Source organism: Leptodactylus fuscus, chromosome 5 (genome assembly GCF_031893055.1).
Source record: "Leptodactylus fuscus isolate aLepFus1 chromosome 5, aLepFus1.hap2, whole genome shotgun sequence".
Taxonomy (NCBI): domain Eukaryota; kingdom Metazoa; phylum Chordata; class Amphibia; order Anura; family Leptodactylidae; genus Leptodactylus; species Leptodactylus fuscus.
The window spans coordinates 71,547,767-71,571,078 of NC_134269.1; the positions used below are offsets into that span (position 1 = coordinate 71,547,767).

At 42.7% G+C, this 23,312-nt stretch overlaps 1 protein-coding gene across 1 annotated transcript in view; it reads right to left on the minus strand.

Moving 5' to 3' along the window:
• TM6SF1 (transmembrane 6 superfamily member 1) overlaps positions 1-18,762 on the minus strand; it is a 43,879-nt gene extending 25,117 nt beyond the window's left edge. Inside the window, exons 1-2 of the mRNA XM_075273411.1 lie at positions 18,505-18,762; positions 5,317-5,420 (exon numbers count right to left, since the gene is read on the minus strand). Coding sequence (XP_075129512.1) covers positions 5,317-5,420; positions 18,505-18,596 — 196 coding nt within the window. The 5' untranslated portion in view covers positions 18,597-18,762. The remainder of the gene's footprint in view (positions 1-5,316; positions 5,421-18,504) is intronic.
• Positions 18,763-23,312: the final 4,550 nt, after the last annotated feature.

Here is a 23,312-nt window from a genome sequence, read left to right on the forward strand (position 1 = left end):
ATGGGACTTGAAAAATATTCCAGCAAAATCTGTCCTTCAAAAGCCAAATAGCTCTCTTTCCATTCTGAGCCCCACCATGTTCCCATACAGCAGATTATGGCCACATATGGGGCATTTCTGTGTTCAGGAGAAATTGTTTAACAAACTTTATGGAGCTTTTTCCCCTTTATCCTCTTGTGAAAATGAAAAATTTGGGGCTAAATTGAAAGTTTATTGGAAAAAAAGTAATTTTTCATTTTCATGCCCCAATGTTAATAAAATCTGTGAAACAGCTGTAGGGTCAAAATGCTCACTCTACCCTTTAATATGTTCTGTGGGGGGTGTAGTTTCCAAAATGGGGTCACTTTTAGGGGGTTTCCACTGTATTGGTACTCTAGGGGCTCTGCAAATGAGACATGGCACCTAAAATTATTCCAGCAAAATCTGCCATCCAAAAGCCAAATAGCGCTCTTTCCATTCCAAGCCCCGCCATGTACCCATACAGCAGAATATGGCCACACATGGGGTATTGCCGTGTTCAGGAGAAATTGTGTAACAAACTGTGGGGGGCTTTTAGTCCTTTATCCCCTTGTGAAAATTAAAACTTTGGGGATAAAGTGACATTTTAGTAATTTTTCATTTACACATCCCAATGTTAGTAAAATCTGTGAAACAACTGTAGGGTCAAAATGCTGACTATACCCCTTGATGAATTCTGTGAGGGGTGTAGATTCTAAAATGGGGTCACTTTTGGGGGGTTTCCATTGTTTTGGTACTCTAGGGGCTCTGCAAATGAGGCATGGTGCCTGAAAATTATTCCAGTAAAATCTGCTGTTCACACACCCAGTGTCGCTCCTTCCCTTCCATGCACTGCTGTGTACCCAAAAATCAGTTTACGCCCACATGTGGGGTATTTCTGTGCACGGGAGAAATTGCATAACAAAATGTGAGATGCATTTTCTCCTTTAACCCTTTGTGAATGTGTTAATTTTAGGTCTAAATGAATGTATTAATGAAAAAAAATAAAATGTCTAAATTTCACTGCCATATTATTTTTATTCTTATGAAAAACTTAAAGGGTTAACAAACATCCCAAATGCTGTTTTGAATAATTTGAGGGGTGTAGTTTTGAAAATGGGGTGATTTATGGGGGTTTCTATTATACAGGCCTTTATAATTCCTTACAGAACTGAAGCGGTCCCTAAAAAATTGGTTTGGGGAATTTTCTTGCAAATCTAGAAAATCGCTGTTACACTTGTAAGCCTTGTAACGTCCAAAATAAATTAAAAGACAATCAAAAGATGATGCCGATATAAAGCAGAGATATGGGAGATAATATTTATTTATGTATTTGGGTGGTATGACTATCTGCCTGAAAAGCAGAGAATTTCACATTTTGAAAATTGCAATTTTTTCCAAATTTCCATCAAATTTCCTAGTTTTTTTATAAATAAATACACAAATATTGATTAATATTTACCACTAACATGAAGTATAATGTGTTACGAAAAAAACAATCTCAAAACCACTTGTGTAAGTTAAACCGTCTCAAAGTTATTGCCATTTAAAGTGACACATGTCAGTTTTGAAAAAAAAGGCCTGGTCTTTAACATACTTTTGGGCCTGGTCCTTAACCGGTTAAAGTAGAAAAAAAACACACTACAGGCTGATCCAACTTTGATGTAATGTCCTTAAAACATGTCAAAATGAGGCTCAGTAGTGTGTGTGGCCTCCACATGCCTGTATGACCTCCCTACATCACCTGGGCATGCTCCTGATGAGGTTGCAGATGGTCTCCTGAGGGATCTCCTCCCAGACCTGGATTAAATCATCTGCCAAATCCTGGACAGTCTGTGGTGCAATGTGATGTTGGTGGATGAAGTGAGACAAGATATCCCAGATGTGCTCAATCAAATTCAGGTCTGGGGAACAGGCGGGCCAGTCCATAGCTTCAATGCCTTCATCTTGCAGGAACTGCTGACACACTCCAGCCTCATGAGGTCTGACATTGTCCTGCATTAGGAGGAACCCAGGGCCAACCGCACCAGCATATGGTCTCACAAGGTGCCTGAGGATCTCGGTACCTAATGGCCGTCAGGCTACCTCTGCCGAGCACATGGAGGGCTGTGCAGCCCTTCAAAGAAATGCCACCCCACACCATTACTGATCCACTGCCAAACCGGTCTTGCTGAAGGATGTTGCAGGCAGCAGATCGCTCTCTACGGCATCTCCAGACTCTGTCACGTCTGTCACATGTGCTCAGTGTGAACCTGCTTTCATCTGTGAAGAGCACAGGGTGCCAGTGGCGAAGTTGCCAATCCTGGTGTTCGGTGGGAAATGCCAAGTGTCCTGCACGGTGTTGGGCTGTGAGCACAACCCTCATCTGTGGATGTCGGGCCGTCATACCATCCTCATGGAGTCGGTTTGTAACCGTTTGTGCAGACACATGCACATTTGTGGACTGCTGGAGGTCATTTTGCAGGGCTCTGGCAGTGCTTCTCCTGAGGTAGCGGAGGTAGCCGTCCTGCTGCTGGTTTGTTGCCCTCCTACGGCCCCCTCCATGTCTCCTGGTGTACTGGCCTGTCTCCTGGTAGCACCTCCATCCTCTGGACACTACACTGACAGACACAGCAAACCTTCTTGCCACAGCTCGCATTCATTTGCCATCCTGGATGAGCTGCACTACCTGAGCCACTCGTGTGGGTTGTAGATACCATCTCCTGCTACCACCAGTGTGAATGTGACCAAAACATCAGCCAGAAAGCGCTGGTACTGAGATGTGGTCTGTGGTCCCCACCTTCAGAACCACTCCTTTATTACCGTATATACTCGAGTATAAGCCGAGTTTTTCAGTCCGGTTTTTGAGCTGAAAAAGTCCACCTCGGCTTATACTCGGGTCAAGGAGCAGGAGTCAGGGAGCAGGAGTCATGGAGTCAAGGAGAGACTGTCTCCCGGGCCGCCAAGTGGTGTCTACATGGCTCCGTGACTTCAGACGTGCTGTTTAGTTAAAGCTCACGGACCCCATAGACTATAATGGGGTCTGTTGTGCTTGCAGCGCACAGCCCGCTTCAGCTCAGTGTGCGTGCTGCTCTAAAATGGCAATGACTATAAGTGTCTATGAGGTCTGTGTGCTTTAAAGCAGCGCTGCAATTGTGTTCCGTCCGGGGGGGGGGTCCTCATGCGGACTCCCCCGGACGGAATACATACCGGTAAGCTGTGTGCGGGGAAGGGGGGGGATTGCAGGCTTACCTGGTCCCGTTGTGCTTGCAGCGCACTGCCCGCTTCAACTCACTGCGCGTGCTGCTCTGAAATGGCAGCTGCACGCGCAGTTCTGTTAAAGCACATAAAGACCCCATAGACTTTAAGTGTCTATGAGATGCGTGTGCTTTAAAGCAGCGCTGCAATTGTGTTCCGTCCGGGGGGGTCCTCATGCAGACTCCCCCGGACGGAATACATACCGGTAAGCTGTGTACGGGGGAGAGGGGGGGGGGGTGGGGAATGCAGGCTTACCTGGCCCGCTGCTTGGCTCCTCCTCCGCTCACCGCCGGCTCCAGACTGCCACTGGTCGACAGTGCAACCTAGGCAACCACACCCCTCGCACGCTGATAGGATCCCATCCAAGCGTGGGAGGAGCTTGTGGTTGCTTGGGTTACTGTACTGACTGGACGGATAGGAGAAGTAACGGTAAGTACCGTCACGCTTCTCCTTTTTGAAAAATGAAAAAAAAAAAGTTGATGGGGTTTTGGGGTGCAGTATGTGTTGGGGGGGTAGGTTGGTTTGGGGGGTGGGGTTTGCTAACTACCCCTTTCCTGAGACTGTTTTTTTTTCTTCTCCCCAATTGGCATTCAGCCTGACTACAGCCAGGCTGAATATAGGGGATCTGCAGTACTCCTATTCCGTAAGGAAGGGGTTAATAGGAGCACTGCAGATCACCTATATTCATCCAGGCTGAATTCCAAGTGGGGGAAAAAAAAAGTCCAGTCCTCAAGCTCAGGGAAGGGGCAGACAGACAACCAAAACACCCCCTCTTCCTTCCCCAGCAACCAAAAACTCCGGCCACCCTACCCATCCCATCGGTGCCCGTGATCAGATCCCCTAGGTTTCAAGACCCCTAGGGGGTCTAAGAAATAAATATATATATATATATATATATATATATATATATATATATAACATTTAACCTACTAATGTCTCAGTTAATGTAATTGTATTGTTATCTATTTTAATTTTGGAAATTTTCCAGTAGCTGCTGCATTCCCCCCTAGGCTTATACTCGAGTCAATAAGATTTCCCAGTTTTTTGTTCTATAATTAGGGGGGGTCGGCTTATATTCGGGTCGGCTTATACTCGAGTATATACGGTGAGTGTGTCTTGATAATTGCCAATAATTTCCATCTGTTGTCTATTCCATTTGCACATCAGCAGGTGAAATTGATTGTCAGTCAGTGTTGCTTGGAGTTATATTGTGTTGCTTAAGCGTTCCCTTTATTTTTTTGAGCGGTGTATAATACAGGCATAGTAGTAGTTATAAACATAAAATAAACCAAGTGGTTACTTCTAGTTAATCCAAGTCGTTATTCAGTTTTTCTTTTAGACAGTTTCATAAAGCTGCCCTATGTGTGTTATGACATACTTTTTTGGATTACACATAAATATTTTAAAAGTATGCAAAAATGCTATTGATAACTGGAGAAAAGCCTGCCCTGACTTGCCACCAGATAAAATACAGTAGAATGTCTAGTTGTAGATTAAGCTCTATTCAAGTAATTATACATGTGCAAAGTTCCTCTGTAAGGCTAGTTCACATGGAGTAAAATGGTCCGGATTTTGATGCACCAGAGTCAGTGCACCCCCTCTACCCCTCTGCTAGCTACGCCAATGTTGCAGTTGAATGGGCTGTTGTCTGTTATTCAGGTGAATACCATTTGGAGTAAGTATGCTCTGATATGTATACATGGGATACTCACTACACTAGCTGATCATTTTATTAACTTGTTATACCTATATCCTTTGTGCATATATGTCCATTTCTCCATATGCCTTATTGGGCAAATTTGCCTGACTGAATTTCATAGCAAACAATACAATGGGACTCTCTTCTGATGTTGTTTAGCAGCTTCATTGGACTTGTGCCAACTTGGGTATTATCATTGTATTATCATTTGTAGTGTGATACTTTGACATTTGCTGGAAGCTTTAGTGATTTCATTATCTTACATTATACAGGTTGCCCTTTTATATTACCACCTAATATACCAGTTAGAAGATATAGATCTACTAGATTGTAAATATACTGAGCATAAAGGACGCATGAAAAATATCCAAATATATACATACCATAAAACAAAGGATCTCTTGGTGGTTTATGAATTACCAGCAGACGAGAAAATATAATTATCAGCACCAAGACCATGCCACTAGCACCGGCGACAGGCCAAGAACTGAAAAACAGAAAGCAAAAAAAATAAATTACATATATATATATATATATATATATATATATATATATATATATATATACAGTATATATATATATATATATATATATATATATATATATATATATATATACACACACATTTTTATTAAATACTTTGCAGAATAAGCTGCCATGGGTATACATGGGAGTAGCATTATTTCTGGCAATTATATATGACTTGTATGTGGCATTTTCCACTATGCACACTCTGTCTCTAATCCTCAGTTTTCCTGAGCTAGTTGGTGGAGAAGAGAAGATTGTGCTCCCTGCCTTGATGTCAACCATACAAGGAAAATCAGTGGTAGCAGCAGTATGGAGGATATTGTAGAAAAGCATCGACCAGTAGAGTTGTGAACTCAGTGCCGTGGTGAGATACAGCACTCATTAAAAGCAGAATCTGCATCTGTGACCCTTCCTCTCTATAGACTTCTAAGAACAGCAGGGGTATAACTATAGGGATGTGGAGGTAACGGTTGCTACAGGACCCTGGACCTGTGGTATCCCTAATGTGCCTCTTCCCCATGAAATATGACAGTATTCTATAATGACGCAAGGTAGGTAGGGGCTCCATTAGAGATTTTGCATTGGGCCAGGAGCTTCAAGTTACGCCTCTGATCAGCAGCATACAACATGATCACTCATTTACCTGAAATCTGTCTTTTCTATCAAGACAGACTTAGCAGTGAATTCAAAGTTAGTGAGCAGTTTATCAAGCAAGAGGAGGAATAAAGTCTGATAAGTGGAGAAATTCTTGCATTCTCATGTTAGATATATTGCAAAGTTTCTTATATTTGTTTGTACTATTAACTTTTGCAAAGTTCACTCACCATTTCAGCTTAAATGAATTTGAGGTATATGATACATTGTACACGTGTTACTGCTTTCCCAGCAATACTGGACTGGAATGGAAATAACCAAACAAAACTTGCAAGGCATTATGGCCGCAGCATCTTTCCTAGACCTAGGTTAGTGCAAAATATTACTCAAAATAAAACTTCCAGGTGTAGAATATGTATATGGAAGCATACTGTACAAACAGCTGTTATTTGTCTCTTTATTGTCTATACATAAATACTTACGCGTATACACGAGTGACCAGATGTTTGTCATACAAACTCCCTAAAGAACAATAATTGCACCATACAGTCTTCAGTATTCTAAGTAGTGTAGAATATACAAGGCTATGGGAAAACTGGTCTTGAGCTTGCATGACTTTTAGTAGTAGTAGTTAGAGATGAGCGAACACTAAAATGTTCGAGGTTCGAAATTCGATTCGAACAGCCGCTCACTGTTCGAGTGTTCGAATGGGTTTCGAACCCCATTATAGTCTATGGGGAACATAAACTCGTTAAGGGGGAAACCCAAATTCGTGTCTGGAGGGTCACCAAGTCCACTATGACACCCCAGGAAATGATACCAACACCCTGGAATGACACTGGGACAGCAGGGGAAGCATGTCTGGGGGCATAAAAGTCACTTTATTTCATGGAAATCCCTGTCAGTTTGCGATTTTCGCAAGCTAACTTTTCCCCATAGAAATGCATTGGCCAGTGCTGATTGGCCAGAGTACGGAACTCGACCAATCAGCGCTGGCTCTGCTGGAGGAGGCGGAGTCTAAGATAGCTCCACACCAGTCTCCATTCAGGTCCGACCTTAGACTCCGCCTCCTCCGGCAGAGCCAGCGCTGATTGGCCGAAGGCTGGCCAATGCATTCCTATGCGAATGCAGACTTAGCAATGCTGAGTCAGTTTTGCTCAACTACACATCTGATGCACACTCGGCACTGCTACATCAGATGTAGCAATCTGATGTAGCAGAGCCGAGGGTGCACTAGAACCCCTGTGCAAACTCAGTTCACGCTAATAGAATGCATTGGCCAGCGCTGATTGGCCAATGCATTCTATTAGCCCGATGAAGTAGAGCTGAATGTGTGTGCTAAGCACACACATTCAGCACTGCTTCATCAAGCCAATACAATGCATTAGCCAGTGCTGATTGGCCAGAGTACGGAATTCGGCCAATCAGCGCTGGCTCTGCTGGAGGAGGCGGAGTCTAAGATCGCTCCACACCAGTCTCCATTCAGGTCCGACCTTAGACTCCGCCTCCTCCGGCAGAGCCAGCGCTGATTGGCCGAAGGCTGGCCAATGCATTCCTATGCGAATGCAGACTTAGCAGTGCTGAGTCAGTTTTGCTCAACTACACATCTGATGCACACTCGGCACTGCTACATCAGATGTAGCAATCTGATGTAGCAGAGCCGAGGGTGCACTAGAACCCCTGTGCAAACTCAGTTCACGCTAATAGAATGCATTGGCCAGCGCTGATTGGCCAATGCATTCTATTAGCCCGATGAAGTAGAGCTGAATGTGTGTGCTAAGCACACACATTCAGCACTGCTTCATCAAGCCAATACAATGCATTAGCCAGTGCTGATTGGCCAGAGTACGGAATTCGGCCAATCAGCGCTGGCCAATGCATTCTATTAGCCCGATGAAGTAGAGCTGAATGTGTGTGCTAAGCACACACATTCAGCACTGCTTCATCAAGCCAATACAATGCATTAGCCAGTGCTGATTGGCCAGAGTACGGAACTCGGCCAATCAGCGCTGGCTCTGCTGGAGGAGGCGGAGTCTAAGATCGCTCCACACCAGTCTCCATTCAGGTCCGACCTTAGACTCCGCCTCCTCCGGCAGAGCCAGCGCTGATTGGCCGAAGGCTGGCCAATGCATTCCTATGCGAATGCAGACTTAGCAGTGCTGAGTCAGTTTTGCTCAACTACACATCTGATGCACACTCGGCACTGCTACATCAGATGTAGCAATCTGATGTAGCAGAGCCGAGGGTGCACTAGAACCCCTGTGCAAACTCAGTTCACGCTAATAGAATGCATTGGCCAGCGCTGATTGGCCAATGCATTCTATTAGCCCGATGAAGTAGAGCTGAATGTGTGTGCTAAGCACACACATTCAGCACTGCTTCATCAAGCCAATACAATGCATTAGCCAGTGCTGATTGGCCAGAGTACGGAATTCGGCCAATCAGCGCTGGCTCTGCTGGAGGAGGCGGAGTCTAAGATCGCTCCACACCAGTCTCCATTCAGGTCCGACCTTAGACTCCGCCTCCTCCGGCAGAGCCAGCGCTGATTGGCCGAAGGCTGGCCAATGCATTCCTATGCGAATGCAGACTTAGCAGTGCTGAGTCAGTTTTGCTCAACTACACATCTGATGCACACTCGGCACTGCTACATCAGATGTAGCAATCTGATGTAGCAGAGCCGAGGGTGCACTAGAACCCCTGTGCAAACTCAGTTCACGCTAATAGAATGCATTGGCCAGCGCTGATTGGCCAATGCATTCTATTAGCCCGATGAAGTAGAGCTGAATGTGTGTGCTAAGCACACACATTCAGCACTGCTTCATCAAGCCAATACAATGCATTAGCCAGTGCTGATTGGCCAGAGTACGGAATTCGGCCAATCAGCGCTGGCCAATGCATTCTATTAGCCCGATGAAGTAGAGCTGAATGTGTGTGCTAAGCACACACATTCAGCACTGCTTCATCAAGCCAATACAATGCATTAGCCAGTGCTGATTGGCCAGAGTACGGAATTCGGCCAATCAGCGCTGGCTCTGCTGGAGGAGGCGGAGTCTAAGATCGCTCCACACCAGTCTCCATTCAGGTCCGACCTTAGACTCCGCCTCCTCCGGCAGAGCCAGCGCTGATTGGCCGAAGGCTGGCCAATGCATTCCTATGCGAATGCAGACTTAGCAGTGCTGAGTCAGTTTTGCTCAACTACACATCTGATGCACACTCGGCACTGCTACATCAGATGTAGCAATCTGATGTAGCAGAGCCGAGGGTGCACTAGAACCCCTGTGCAAACTCAGTTCACGCTAATAGAATGCATTGGCCAGCGCTGATTGGCCAATGCATTCTATTAGCCCGATGAAGTAGAGCTGAATGTGTGTGCTAAGCACACACATTCAGCACTGCTTCATCAAGCCAATACAATGCATTAGCCAGTGCTGATTGGCCAGAGTACGGAATTCGGCCAATCAGCGCTGGCCAATGCATTCTATTAGCCCGATGAAGTAGAGCTGAATGTGTGTGCTAAGCACACACATTCAGCACTGCTTCATCAAGCCAATACAATGCATTAGCCAGTGCTGATTGGCCAGAGTACGGAATTCGGCCAATCAGCGCTGGCTCTGCTGGAGGAGGCGGAGTCTAAGGTCGGACCTGAATGGAGACTGGTGTGGAGCGATCTTAGACTCCGCCTCCTCCAGCAGAGCCAGCGCTGATTGGCCGAATTCCGTACTCTGGCCAATCAGCACTGGCTAATGCATTGTATTGGCGTGATGAAGCAGTGCTGAATGTGTGTGCTTAGCACACACATTCAGCTCTACTTCATCGGGCTAATAGAATGCATTGGCCAATCAGCGCTGGCCAATGCATTCTATTAGCGTGAACTGAGTTTGCACAGGGGTTCTAGTGCACCCTCGGCTCTGCTACATCAGATTGCTACATCTGATGTAGCAGTGCCGAGTGTGCATCAGATGTGTAGTTGAGCAAAACTGACTCAGCACTGCTAAGTCTCTGCATTCGCATAGGAATGCATTGGCCAGCCTTCGGCCAATCAGCGCTGGCTCTGCCGGAGGAGGCGGAGTCTAAGGTCGGACCTGAATGGAGACTGGTGTGGAGCGATCTTAGACTCCGCCTCCTCCAGCAGAGCCAGCGCTGATTGGTCGAGTTCCGTACTCTGGCCAATCAGCGCTGGCCAATGCATTCTATTAGCCCGATGAAGTAGAGCTGAATGTGTGTGCTTAGCACACACATTCAGCTCTACTTCATCAGGCTAATAGAATACATTGGCCAATCAGCGCTGGCCAATGCATTCTATTAGCTTGATGAAGCAGAGTGTGCACAAGGGTTCAAGCGCACCCTCGGCTCTGATGTAGCAGAGCCGAGGGTGAACTTGAACCCTTGTGCAGCCTCGGCTCTGCTACATCAGAGCCGAGGGTGCGCTTGAACCCTTGTGCACACTCTGCTTCATCAAGCTAATAGAATGCATTGGCCAGCACTGATTGGCCAGAGTACGGAATTCGGCCAATCAGCGCTGGCCAATGCATCCCTATGGGAAAAAGTTTATCTCACAAAAATCACAATTACACACCCGATAGAGCCCCAAAAAGTTATTTTTAATAACATTCCCCCCTAAATAAAGGTTATCCCTAGCTATCCCTGCCTGTACAGCTATCCCTGTCTCATAGTCACAAAGTTCACATTCTCATATGACCCGGATTTGAAATCCACTATTCGTCTAAAATGGAGGTCACCTGATTTCGGCAGCCAATGACTTTTTCCAATTTTTTTCAATGCCCCCAGTGTCGTAGTTCCTGTCCCACCTCCCCTGCGCTGTTATTGGTGCAAAAAAGGCGCCAGGGAAGGTGGGAGGGGAATCGAATTTTGGCGCACTTTACCACGTGGTGTTCGATTCGATTCGAACATGGCGAACACCCTGATATCCGATCGAACATGTGTTCGATAGAACACTGTTCGCTCATCTCTAGTAGTAGTGGTACTTATCCCAAATGCAATGATTTTTAGAACATGTAGGCAGAAAGAGGAATTCAATGATACCAAATAAGTATAGGTTCAGGCATGCTAATGATGAAATCATTGGTGCATGAATACTGTGTAGGTTCTTTATATACAGATATACAAATGCAGGCTCTTTATGTCCATATAAAGAAGTATTCTATTATATAGGAAGATACATTTAATGAATGGAATTATAAAGCCACAAACCTGTCTTAACACATACTTAAGATGAAAAACAAATCTCAGCACGTGCTTGTAATAAAGTAACCTTTGTTCCTTCAAGTTTACGTCATGTGGAAAACACTTTTTCATGTACAATTTTGGCAATGTAGATGACATATTGCCATGACATAGGTATAGAAATTCCAGCTGTTTGTCTTTGCTTTTAACCCCTTCCTAACATTCACTGTACTAGTATGGTGGATGTCAGGTCTTTAAATATGGTGCCTTCTCAAAAGCAAATCAGGTACCATAACCAAGTAGTCTCCGCTGTTTCATACATATCTCCCAATAACTCAATTTTCTCCTTCTGGTGCTGTCCCTCGCTGCCCTTGCACATCCACTTTATAGGACAAGACACGTATGGCGAGATCTCAGAAGCCGTCCTACCTCTATGACAGCCGTAAACCGTGTGAAGGCTCCCCAGCCTGTCAAAGTAATGTATTTATCAAGGCTTGCTTGTAGCCTCAATAGATACAGTCCTATGAAAAAGTTTGGGCACCCCTATTAATCTTAATCATTTTTAGTTCTAAATATTTTGGTGTTTGCAGCAGCCATTTCAGTTTGATATATCTAATAACTGATGGACACAGTAATATTTCAGGATTGAAATGAGGTTTATTGTACTAACAGAAAATGTGCAATATGCATTAAACCAAAATTTGACCGGTGCAAAAGTATGGGCACCTCAACAGAAAAGTGACATTAATATTTAGTAGATCCTCCTTTTGCAAAGATAACAGTCTCTAGTCGCTTCCTGTAGCTTTTAATCAGTTCCTGGATCCTGGATGAAGGTATTTTGGACAAACAATTCAAGTTCAGTTAAGTTAGATGGTCGCCGAGCATGGACAGCCCGCTTCAAATCATCCCACAGATGTTCAATGATATTCAGGTCTGGGGACTGGGATGGCCATTCCAGAACATTGTAATTGTTCCTCTGCATGAATGCCTGAGTTGATTTGGAGCGGTGTTTTGGATCATTGTCTTGCTGAAATATCCATCCCCGGCGTAACTTCAACTTCGTCACTGATTCTTGAACATTATTCTCAAGAATCTGCTGATACTGAGTGGAATCCATGCGACCCTCAACTTTAACAAGATTCCCGGTGCCGGCATTGGCCACACAGCCCCAAAGCATGATGGAACCTCCACCAAATTTTACAGTGGGTAGCAAGTGTTTTTCTTGGAATGCTGTTTCTTTTTGGACGCCATGCATAACGCCTTTTTTTTTATAACCAAACAACTCAATTTTTGTTTCCAAAATGAAGCTGCCTTGTCCAAATGTGCTTTTTCATACCTCAGGCAACTCTATTTGTGGCGTACGTGCAGAAACGGCTTCTTTCTCATCACTCTCCCATACAGCTTCTATTTGTGCAAAGTGCGCTGTATTGTTACCGATGCACAGTGACACCATCTGCAGCAAGATGATGCTGCAGCTCTTTGGAGGTGGTCTGTGGATTGTCCTTGGCTGTTCTCACCATTCTTCTTCTCTGCCTTTCTGATATTTTTCTTGGCCTGCCACTTCTGGGCTTAACAAGAACTGTCCCTGTGGTCTTCCATTTCCTTACTATGTTCCTCACAGTGGAAACTGACAGGTTAAATCTCTGAGACAACGTTTTGTATCCTTCCCCTGAACAACTATGTTGAACAATCTTTGTTTTCAGATCATTTGAGAGCGGGCTGTCCATGTTCGGCGACCATCTAACTTAACTGAACTTGAATTGTTTTGTAGAAAGAAATGGTCCAAAATACCTTTATCCAGGATCCAGGAACTGATTAAAAGCTACAGGAAGCGACTAGAGGCTGTTATCTTTGCAAAAGGAGGATCTACTAAATATTAATGTCACTTTTCTGTTGAGGTGCCCATATTTTTGCACCGGTCAAATTTTGGTTTAATGCATATTGCGCATTTTCTGTTAGTACAATAAACCTCATTTCAATCCTGAAATATTACTGTGTCCATCAGTTATTAGATATATCAAACTGAAATGGCTGTTGCAAACACCAAAATATTTAGAACTAAAAATGATTAAGATTAATAGGGGTGCCCAAACTTTTTCATAGGACTGTACCTAGGCATTTTACCATGGACTACAAAGCAATTGTAGAGCAGTCTATGGCACAGGCAATACAAAAGTTCAAATAAACCCACGTTCCCTAGATGCCAAATAAATATAAACAAACACAAACATATATTACATCCTCATATCCAAAAATGTCCAAGCTACAAATATATAAAAATATTCTTCCCATATGGTGAACCCAAAATGGCTGAATCTACATATTTGTGACATTTTGCCTTCACATAAAAGTGAATAAAAAGTGATCAAAACATATTCATTACCTAAAATGTTATTAATAAAAAGTGCATCTGACCCTGCAAAAAAGACGCCACTTGCAGCCTCATATTACGAAATATAAAAGAGTTCAGGTAACAAACCCATAAGAATATGCCACAAATTAATTTTTTTTTGTAAATCTCCTCCATTTTGAATTTTGTTGAAGATTCCTAGTACATTATATGGATTATTAAATGGTAACACTATGAAGTAGAACCTGTCCCACAAAAATAAGTCCTCATACAGCTCTGGGAATGGAAGACTTTAAGTTCGGGTCAGTTCACACGTGAAAACCGCCTAGCTTATTTGTGCGAGGTAAAAAACCTCGAGGAGTTTTTTTGACGCTGTTTTTTGCATTCCACGCGGTTTTTGACGAGGTTTTTGACGCGGTTTTCGCTAGCGGTTTTCGCTAGGGTTTTTTTTTCCTATATGTGCTATAGAAACTGTAGGCGAAAACCGCGCCGTTTTTTGCAAAAAAACGCGCGGTTTTGTGTGCAAAAAACCGCGCGGTTTTTTACCGCGCGGTTTTCGCCTCCCATTCACTTCTATGCAATTCTTCAGGCGTTTTCCGCCTGAAGAAAGGTCATGTCGCTTCTTCAGGCGGAAAACGCTAGGAGGAAAAAAAAAGCTAGTGGTCTACATAGACCACCATGTTAAAGGAGAGGTTTTTGAAGCGAATTCCGCTGTCAAAAACCTCCCCTTTGCCCACGTGTGAACTAGCCCTTATGAGGAATAAAAAATACTAAAATTGGCATAAGATGAGATTCTCTTTGTGTCTGCTTCTAAGATGAACAGATGGCCATCCTCTATTAGCGCAGAATTCCCTAATAACAAATATAGAAATGGGTTTTTATAAACTGGACTTCCAATTTTTCAGGTTGTCTGTGAATTTTGTAGTAAGTCCCTTTAGCTATTAGGAGTGCGGCTAATGTACAATATTAAAAATATATTTCTACTGCACTTTAGCTCTATCTACACACTGTCCTCTGAACCTGTGCAATGTATAAAATATGCATACACTGTGTCCTTACTGTATATATCACTAAGAAACCCTTTTATGTGTGAAATATGGGTGTACCATACACTGTACAGACTGAATGTCAGACTATTAAGCAGATAGTGTCAGACTCATTTTACAGTTTTACCTTTTCTATCACATATTAATTAAAATGAAATAAAATTAGATAAAATATACTATACTAGCTGGTACCCGCGACTTCGTCTGCGGTGATTGTAGCAGTGGGTATATACAGGCGCGGGTAAGGTTTTCGTAGTGTGTATAAGGTATGGGATATGAAATGTAAGTTTGTATCTTGTTTTTGCTGTAATTCAGAGAATACGTGAGACTTTTGTGTTGAAGTTACTTTGTATTAGAGCTGCTATATATAAGGTGTTGTGAGAAACTTTACATAGTGACTTTGGGACAGAGGGATTTGAAGTTAACCCTTTCCCGCCGATGGCATTTTTTGATTTTCGTTTTTGACTCCCCTCCTTCTAAACCCCATAACTTTTTTATTTCTCCGCTCCCAGAGTCATATGAGGTCTTAATTTTTCCTGGGACAAATTTTTCTTCATGATGCCGCCATTATTTATTCTATATAATGTACTGGGAAGCAGGGAAAAAATTCTGAATGGGGAGGATTTCATGAAAAAATGCATTTCTGCGACTTTCTTACAGGCTTTGGTTTTACGGCGTTCACTGTGCAACCAAAATGACATGTCCCCTGTATTCTGTGTTTCGTTACGATCCCGGGGATACCAAATTTATATGGTTTTATTTACATTTTGGCCCCTTAAAAAAATCCAAAACTGTGTTAAAATTTTTTTTTTTGAAAAGTCGTCATATTCCGACAGCCGTAACTTTTTTTATACGTGCGTGCACGGGGATGTATAGGGCGTCTTTTTTTGTGGGGTCGGGTGTACTTTGTAGTTCTACCATTTTCGTGAAATGTTATTGCTTTGATCACTTTTTTTTCAAATTTTTATCAGAATCAAAACAGTGAAAAAAACGGCGGTTTGGCACTTTTGACCATTTTTCCCGCTACGGCGTTTACCAAACAGGAAAAATATTTGTATAGTTTTGTAGAGCGGGCAATTTTGGACGCGGGGATACCTAACATGTAGGGGTGTCACAGTTTTTAACTACTTTTATATGTGTTGTAGGGAAAGGGGGGGGATTTGAATTTTTAATCCTTTTTATTTGTTTTTATATTTTTTTTTACTTTTTTTAAACTTTTTTTTTGCATTTATTAGACCGCCTAGGGGTATTGACATGGGTGGGCGGTGTCGCGGATTGTCAGAGCGGTGGGGGTCGGCAAACATGGCTGCTCCGGAGCGTTAAAGAGAACCTCCTGGAGTATCGTTAAGGGGAGGGGCAAAGTGGTAAAGTATATGTATATGTGATTGTGTGGGGTTAGGGGCGAGGCTGTAGAGGGCAATATGAATTTTGTGGTTTGCTATGGTCCAAAGTGTGTGAGATTGCAGAGATGGTGGTGTGAGTTTGGGTTTTGTGGGGGTCCTGGCACAAACGTATGTGCGCTATTGTGACGAAAAGTAGCCTATTGCGCAATGGGGTGTATTAACTATGTTTGTGGAAACTTTCAGCCAAATCGGTCGAGCGGGTTTTGCGTGATTGACTAACAAACATCCGAACATCCAAACCCACAAACATCCAAACTCACAAACTTTCACATTTATAATATTAATAGGATTATTTCAAATATATAGTCATGTGCTAGATTAATATTAGTGCCATTTAACTCATGTGCCCCTGAGCTGTCATCTCTGGAATCCTTCAACTTTTCAGGACAGGTCCTGTCAATCTGTTTACTTGGCAAATAAGTTCACAGACTCTAAAAGTCAACCATACACATGAGATAGCTGTCAGCACAACGTGCCTTTTCAGCTGCCAGTTATATCACCCCATTTGCCTATAAACATGCTCAAATTAGTCATACATGCATGTTTATAACAATAATGATTGGGCGAAAAGTCACCAGCACATCTGCTACTTTCCATAGGGGGCAACAGAACAGGCATGTTGAAATCCAACATATACAATGCATTTTCCCTCCAATACCAGACATTAGCTGGACAGCGCTGTATTCATTAGACTATTGCTGCCTATCTCAGCTTGGTTATACTGACAGAATCTCTATTTATTTTAGAAGTATCAAAAAAAATGGTGTTATTTGGTCCACATTCTCCAGATCTATTCCATAGTGACACTCAAGGAAACTCATATTTGAGGATTTGGAAAATCCACATCCATGACTGGTATACAATCCATAACAGGTATAGATACTGCAACACTGGCCCAGAGGGTTCAATCGGGAGAGTGAGCAGGCAGCTTCCAGCATGTAAACAATACTGATAGTTGCACCACCATGGTACAGCTGCGGAGGTTGCAGGTGTTGGACCCCCATAGATCTAATATTGGATAGACCATCAATAGCAGGAACTGGATAATCCCTTTAATTCCAGGTTACTTCTTATTACTGGCCTCATTAGCAAAAAAACTGCATATTCATTAATGAGAAATAGTCTGGAATTAATGAGTGTGTCACTTAGGCCTGGTTCACATCTGCTTGGGGACCCCCCGAACGGAATACGGAATGCATTAAAAATTGGTGAACAATGAAAGCACATGGCCCCCTATGACTATAACGGGGTCCGTGTGTTTTCCAGTGGTGTCCACACAAATCATGTGGAGTTCCCTCCACATGATACGTCCAGACACCGTGCAGAAAACACACGGACCTCATTATAGTCAATGGGGTCCATGTGCTTTCATTGTTCACCACTTTTTAATGCATTCTGCATTCTCTTCAGGGGGTCCCCAAGCAGACTCCCTGAATGGAATACCAAATGCAGATGTGAACCAGGCCTTACTTATTAGTACCTCGTAGCCACAGCACTAATTGCAATTCCAGGTACATAGTGTGTCACCACCCTAAGAGCATTGGGTACACCATGAGGCACATACGAGGTGTATCATTGGGGCCACCCTAAATGCATCAGTACATCATGTGACACCACTATAAGCAAAATAGTACATCATGTGCCACCACTGTAACCACATCAGGTACATCATGTGACAACACCCTAACCACATTAATACATCATGTGACACCACCCTAACCACATTAGGTACTTCATGTGACACAATCCTCACCGTGCAGTCAGTAATGAGATACAGCTAAAATGAATTGTCTTTTCATTTACTGAGAAGTAAAAACATTGGTTCAGTTTCCCTAAGGAATGACTATGACTGTAGCCACATCAGGTACACCATATGACAGTAGCCACATCAGGTACACCATATGACAGTAGCCTTAGTATTAAAAAAAAAGTCTCTCCACTATGCTTAATAATAGAATAAAAAAGTACGGCAGCTCTTAGAGTCTGGCTTATTATAGACTATGGATATCTTTGGATTTATACTGTATGTCTTAAGGCTTGGCAAACATACCCCACAAACACAGTGTGGACATAGTTTCAGCCCTCGGCACATGTCTGAGGTTTAGATGGTGTGAATTTCTAACACCAGTCACACCACAAGTGAATCCAATCTGACAGTTTGTGAAAAGAATACCGTTGTAGATGTTATATATGACAGCTTAGACCTGTCATTGACTATTGAAGGGTTTTTGTTCTTTTTTTTTTTTAAAGGCCAAAACTTTCCCAAATGTACATACACTTTTCTTAATGTGACACATCCTGCATGTTATTTTACCATAGAAAGAGGTGACAAAATGATACTTGTTATAAATGTATGCTTTATATTCTACATGTGTTACATTCATTTAGCAATGATCATATAGAACATTTTTGGAAATATACAGCAGATCAGTGACATGTAGCACACGACATTGTCTAGTCACTTACCTGTGGACTGTAGAAACATAGTTGAAGAGGTATGTGACAGGAATGGCTGTAAGGGACAATATGAAAACTCTTGTAGCTGCAGGGGCGCTCATTATTATAGAATGTCAATTGTCTTCACAATATGACCACCATCTCCTTGTCCATCTGCATTCAAGGCGCAGTTTATACTCTGGTGCTGGCCATGTGAGACTTGTCAAACACTGTGCATGCTAAAGTTCCCAATTCTCCTGCTGATCCAGTGCTGGCGGCTCAGCTCACACAAGGTTACACACAAGACACTGGAGCCTCCCCTTGTTCTGTGCAGTCACACAGCTGACTGCTGTTTTCAGAACATTGGCTGCTTCAGATTCCTACAGTGAGTGACTGCCTGAACTCATTGGCTGTGCAAAGTCAGTGAAAAGTTACCTGACTTCATTGACTCTGAAGTCAGGAGCTAGGAGTGGATTGAAGGAAGGGAAGTACCATCTGCCCTTTCTAGGTTCTCACCCTATAAGAGCCACAAAAACTGCATCAATAAAACCTGAAAATGTGTCATTACCCTAAAGACAAATTTACATGGGCATATCAATTCTAGGAAATATGGACTGAATGTTGGCCATAATTCCCAGACTGAACGCTGAGCTTCAATCCAGACTCCTATCATTGTAGTCATCTGTGATACTAGGAGACCCTGTCTGTACTGCAAACATGAATAACGCACTTTACGTAGGGTAAATGTACAAACCAAATGAAACATCTCAGAACAACAGTCTAAACAATTGAAATGAAATGAGTGAGAGCCGTGGATGCAAGAGTTTACAAGCGTCAATGTGTTTGTACAACGGTCCAGCTAGATTTTATAATAAATGGGTCAGTATACAGTACTGTGCAAAAGTTTTAGGTAGATGCGGAAAAATAATAGTTTATTTTTGTCAATTAGGAATATGAAGTGAACGAACAAAAGCAAAATCTAAATCACATCAATATTTGGTTTAACCACCCTTTAGAGGAGGAGTCCAAGAAGTGAAGATATGGCCCCCACAGAGCCCTGATCTCAAGATTATCCAGCCTGTCTGGGATTTCTTGAAGAGTCAGAAGGATTCGAGCAAGCCTACATCCACAGAAGATCCGTGCTGAGTTCTCCAAGATGTTTGGAACAACCTCCCTGTTGGGTTCCTTCAGAAACTCTGTGCAAGAAGAGTTGATGCTGTTTTGAAGGCAAGGGACAGTAACATTAAATATTGATGTGACTTCCCTTTTGTTCATTCATTTAATTTTGTTAATTGACAAAAATAAATTAAGTTTAATTTTTTAAAGCATTCTTACTTTGCAGCATTTATTCCACATGTGCCTAACACATCACTGTACATAAAGCTGTACATGTGTATGTACAACTATAAAGTAGATACAAGTGTGTGAGTGCAAGAAATACTGTTGGAAAAAGGGGATCCATTTCTGAGGAATATAGAGGTGAAACTGATAAGAGATAGATTAGAGAATGGATGGGCCTGCTGAAAAAGATGTATTTTAAGGCATGCTTGAAACTGTCGATTTTGAGAATTAAAGGGATTCTATCATTGGTGTCAGTGGTTTTGAGATAGACATGCCTGGATAGCCTTTAAAAAGGCTATTCTACTACTACCTTCTTTTTTTAGATTCTCCCCGCCGTTCCAATGTAATCCTGGTTAATTACTTTATGTAACTGAGCCCACCAAGCAGCCTGGGCATGCCCCAGGGCCTCTGAGCATCCCCTCCACCATACCTTTATTCACGCCCCTCCATTGCTTGTGCTCCTTCTGCCTCCATCCTCCCTGAATGTTCTTCCGGCCAGATTGCGCTGCTGCATTTGAATTCTCGGGCATGTTCAGTTCCGCTCTGTTCAGAACGGTACTGCGCACGTCCAAGCGTCATTTTGATGTAGTTCTCTAAAGAACTAAGCATACTGCTCAGGCGTGAGGAGCGTGACTAAAGGTATGATGGGGGGGGGGGGGGGGTGCTCGGAGGCCCTGAGGAATGCCCAGGGTGCTCAATGGGCTCATTTAATATTAACCAGGATTACAACAGAACGGCGGGGAGAATTGAAAAAAAAGAAGGTAGTAGTAAATTAGCCTTTTTAAAGGCTATCCAGGCAAGTCTTTATCTCAAAACCACTGACACCAATGACAGACTCCCTTTACAACTGAGGTTAGTGAATTCTAGACAACTGCTGCAACTCGAGAAAAGATGGAAATGGCCAGTTTGGATTATGTGAGTCTGAAATCATAGGTAAGATGTGAGGAAGGACACTTGTATGACACCTATATACCTAACTAGGGACTACATATAGTTTTTGCAATATAAATGAGTTGTAAAAGCTAGAGACGAGATCTAGTCTTTATAAGTACTTGCCCTTTTTCCAGCGCTGGAACAAGCTTACAGCAGACATGATGCCATTCATCTTGTTTGGAATGACGCTATTTATATGTGCCACAACTTTGGGTACATGTATTCCTTACAAATAGGCATGACTATTTTGTTAATCAGAGGATTATGTGCCCAAAAACAACAGTGGAAAAATAGGACAAAGGTCACACGCTGGCACGAAGCTTACTGGTGTCCACATTTTCTGCTATAAGCTGCTTCCCTATTAATAAATAAAAGTTAATTTGTGATTAAAATGTTTCCTCTGTGCCTTTCAAAATGAAGTGGAAGAGAAGAGATTTAGTGTGAAAGCTGCAGCAAACCACAATGGTAGCAGACTAGAAGAACATCACAAGATACAAGCATTTGTCGGAATCCTCTGTACCTGCAAAATGTTGTCTTGTTTCCACAATGTTTTTTTTTACATTTGCTCATGTGTGCTTACTCACATGTTGTGACAGTGAGTTGACCAATATTTCTATGTCACATGACATCACTTTGAATGCCATGTCATCATGTTACTGTCATAACATAGGAGGGGCAAGGATGCCATAGGCCACGAGCATATTGCAAAAGGTGTTATTTTTACACATGGTACAGCTGTGTAGGGGTAGAAAGCTGAACCACTATCAGATATCCCGTTAGACTTGTTATGTTAAGTAATTTGGTATTCACAATCTAAAATAGCACGTATTATGTGATGTTATTATGTGATATTTATAATATCTGAAAATCTGAAAAAAATTATTGGAATTTTTGTCACTTTTTCACTGCCCCATTATAAAAACTGGTTCAAAACAAGATTGTGGGTTTCATACATGCACAGATGTAGCTTCAAATTACTTTGTATATTTCACTAAATGATGTATGACCCACTAAATCTATGGAGGGATCTACGTCAGTCAGATCAGTGCCGGCCTCCAATGAGGCTCATATTCTAAAGACGCCCATGCACATATGAGCGAACGGGCGAAACTGACCTGACATATATGAATGAAAATGTTTGTCCAAGTATGTGCATGGCAAGCTGGGAGTATAAACTTTTGGCCGACAGCTACTGCCCCTTAAAGAGGTTATCCACTTATATACTTCATATTGATAGCCTGTTCTTAGGACAAGTTACCAACATTAGATCTGTGAGAGTCCAACACCTGGTAACCCTACAAATCGATGTTTTGACGACGCATGGCGTGAGCCGCACTGTTCACTTGCTGTGCATATAGTGGCAGTTTTAGTTCCTGCAGGGCTGTCTCATTGACGCCTAAGTAAACATTACCAAAAGCTGAGCTATCCTGGGACAACTGATCTGCAAGGGTCCTGGCTGTCGGACCTGCACAGATTTAATATCCTAAGAATAGGTCACCATTTTTAGAACGTGGATAACCCCTTTACATCCCCTAATCCAACACAAAAATACACACTAGCCAGCTATATTTGGATAAGTCCCGATTCCCACTTCTGTTTGACGTGTGACATTACTTACTTATTTGATAACAAAATTCTAGTTTTAGGTACTTCCAGTACATACTAGTGACTTGCATATTTGGAATCTTGTTTCTCTTAACGGTCCCTGCTGACAAAAGATAAGAGAATGATGTGATAAAAATATACAGAGGAGAAGACAAGTCTGGCAGGGTGTTTGTTGTATGCCCGCACTGCTGACACTAAATAAAGCGTGATAAGGCAGCTGTCTTTGGGAAAGTATTGTGGTTGGCATCTCTCCTGGCTTTGTATTTTGTGCCATATTAACTTTGGAAAGCTATGCTCCATGCAGGAATTGTGATGATATGAAGCATCATCTAGCAGTGGGGAACCAGCAAGTATCCCCCTTAACAGCAATTGTCTGTGTGTCAGCAGAGGTGAGGCCATTCACAAAGTGTAGTGACAGACTGCACAAGACAGCTGTGCCACTAAGCTGTGGGGTAATAATAGAAACAAAATGTCTCCCAAGGTGAATATTATCAGCAACAGTGTTCTAAATCAGAATCATCACTGAATAAGTGGCATACTTCTTAGCACATGTCACAACTGCTGGGATTTTAATATATTTCAGCGGACTGGTATATGCTCCTGCATTAACATCAAGAGAGTCTGAATAGGTAAAGGTGCGTTGCAAGGGGTCCACCAGCCTTACCAGCTGCAATATTCAGCAGGGTTTGTGCTAACAGAGAAAATGTAGAATAGGGATAAAGTAAAACAGCTAAAGTCCATGTACACTAAGCAAGCAGTCTTGTCCTCCAGACAAGATGGAGGATTTAGAAGCAGTAATGGAAGATATGACGTAGTGGGGGTAAGTTAGACATGGCTGGATGACAGCTATGACTGGGCTGTAAATATATGGGGGTACAGTCTATTCAGAAAAGATTGGATAAATAAGATAGGGGAGGGGTATGCTTATATATACACTGCATAAAAAAAAGGGAACACTC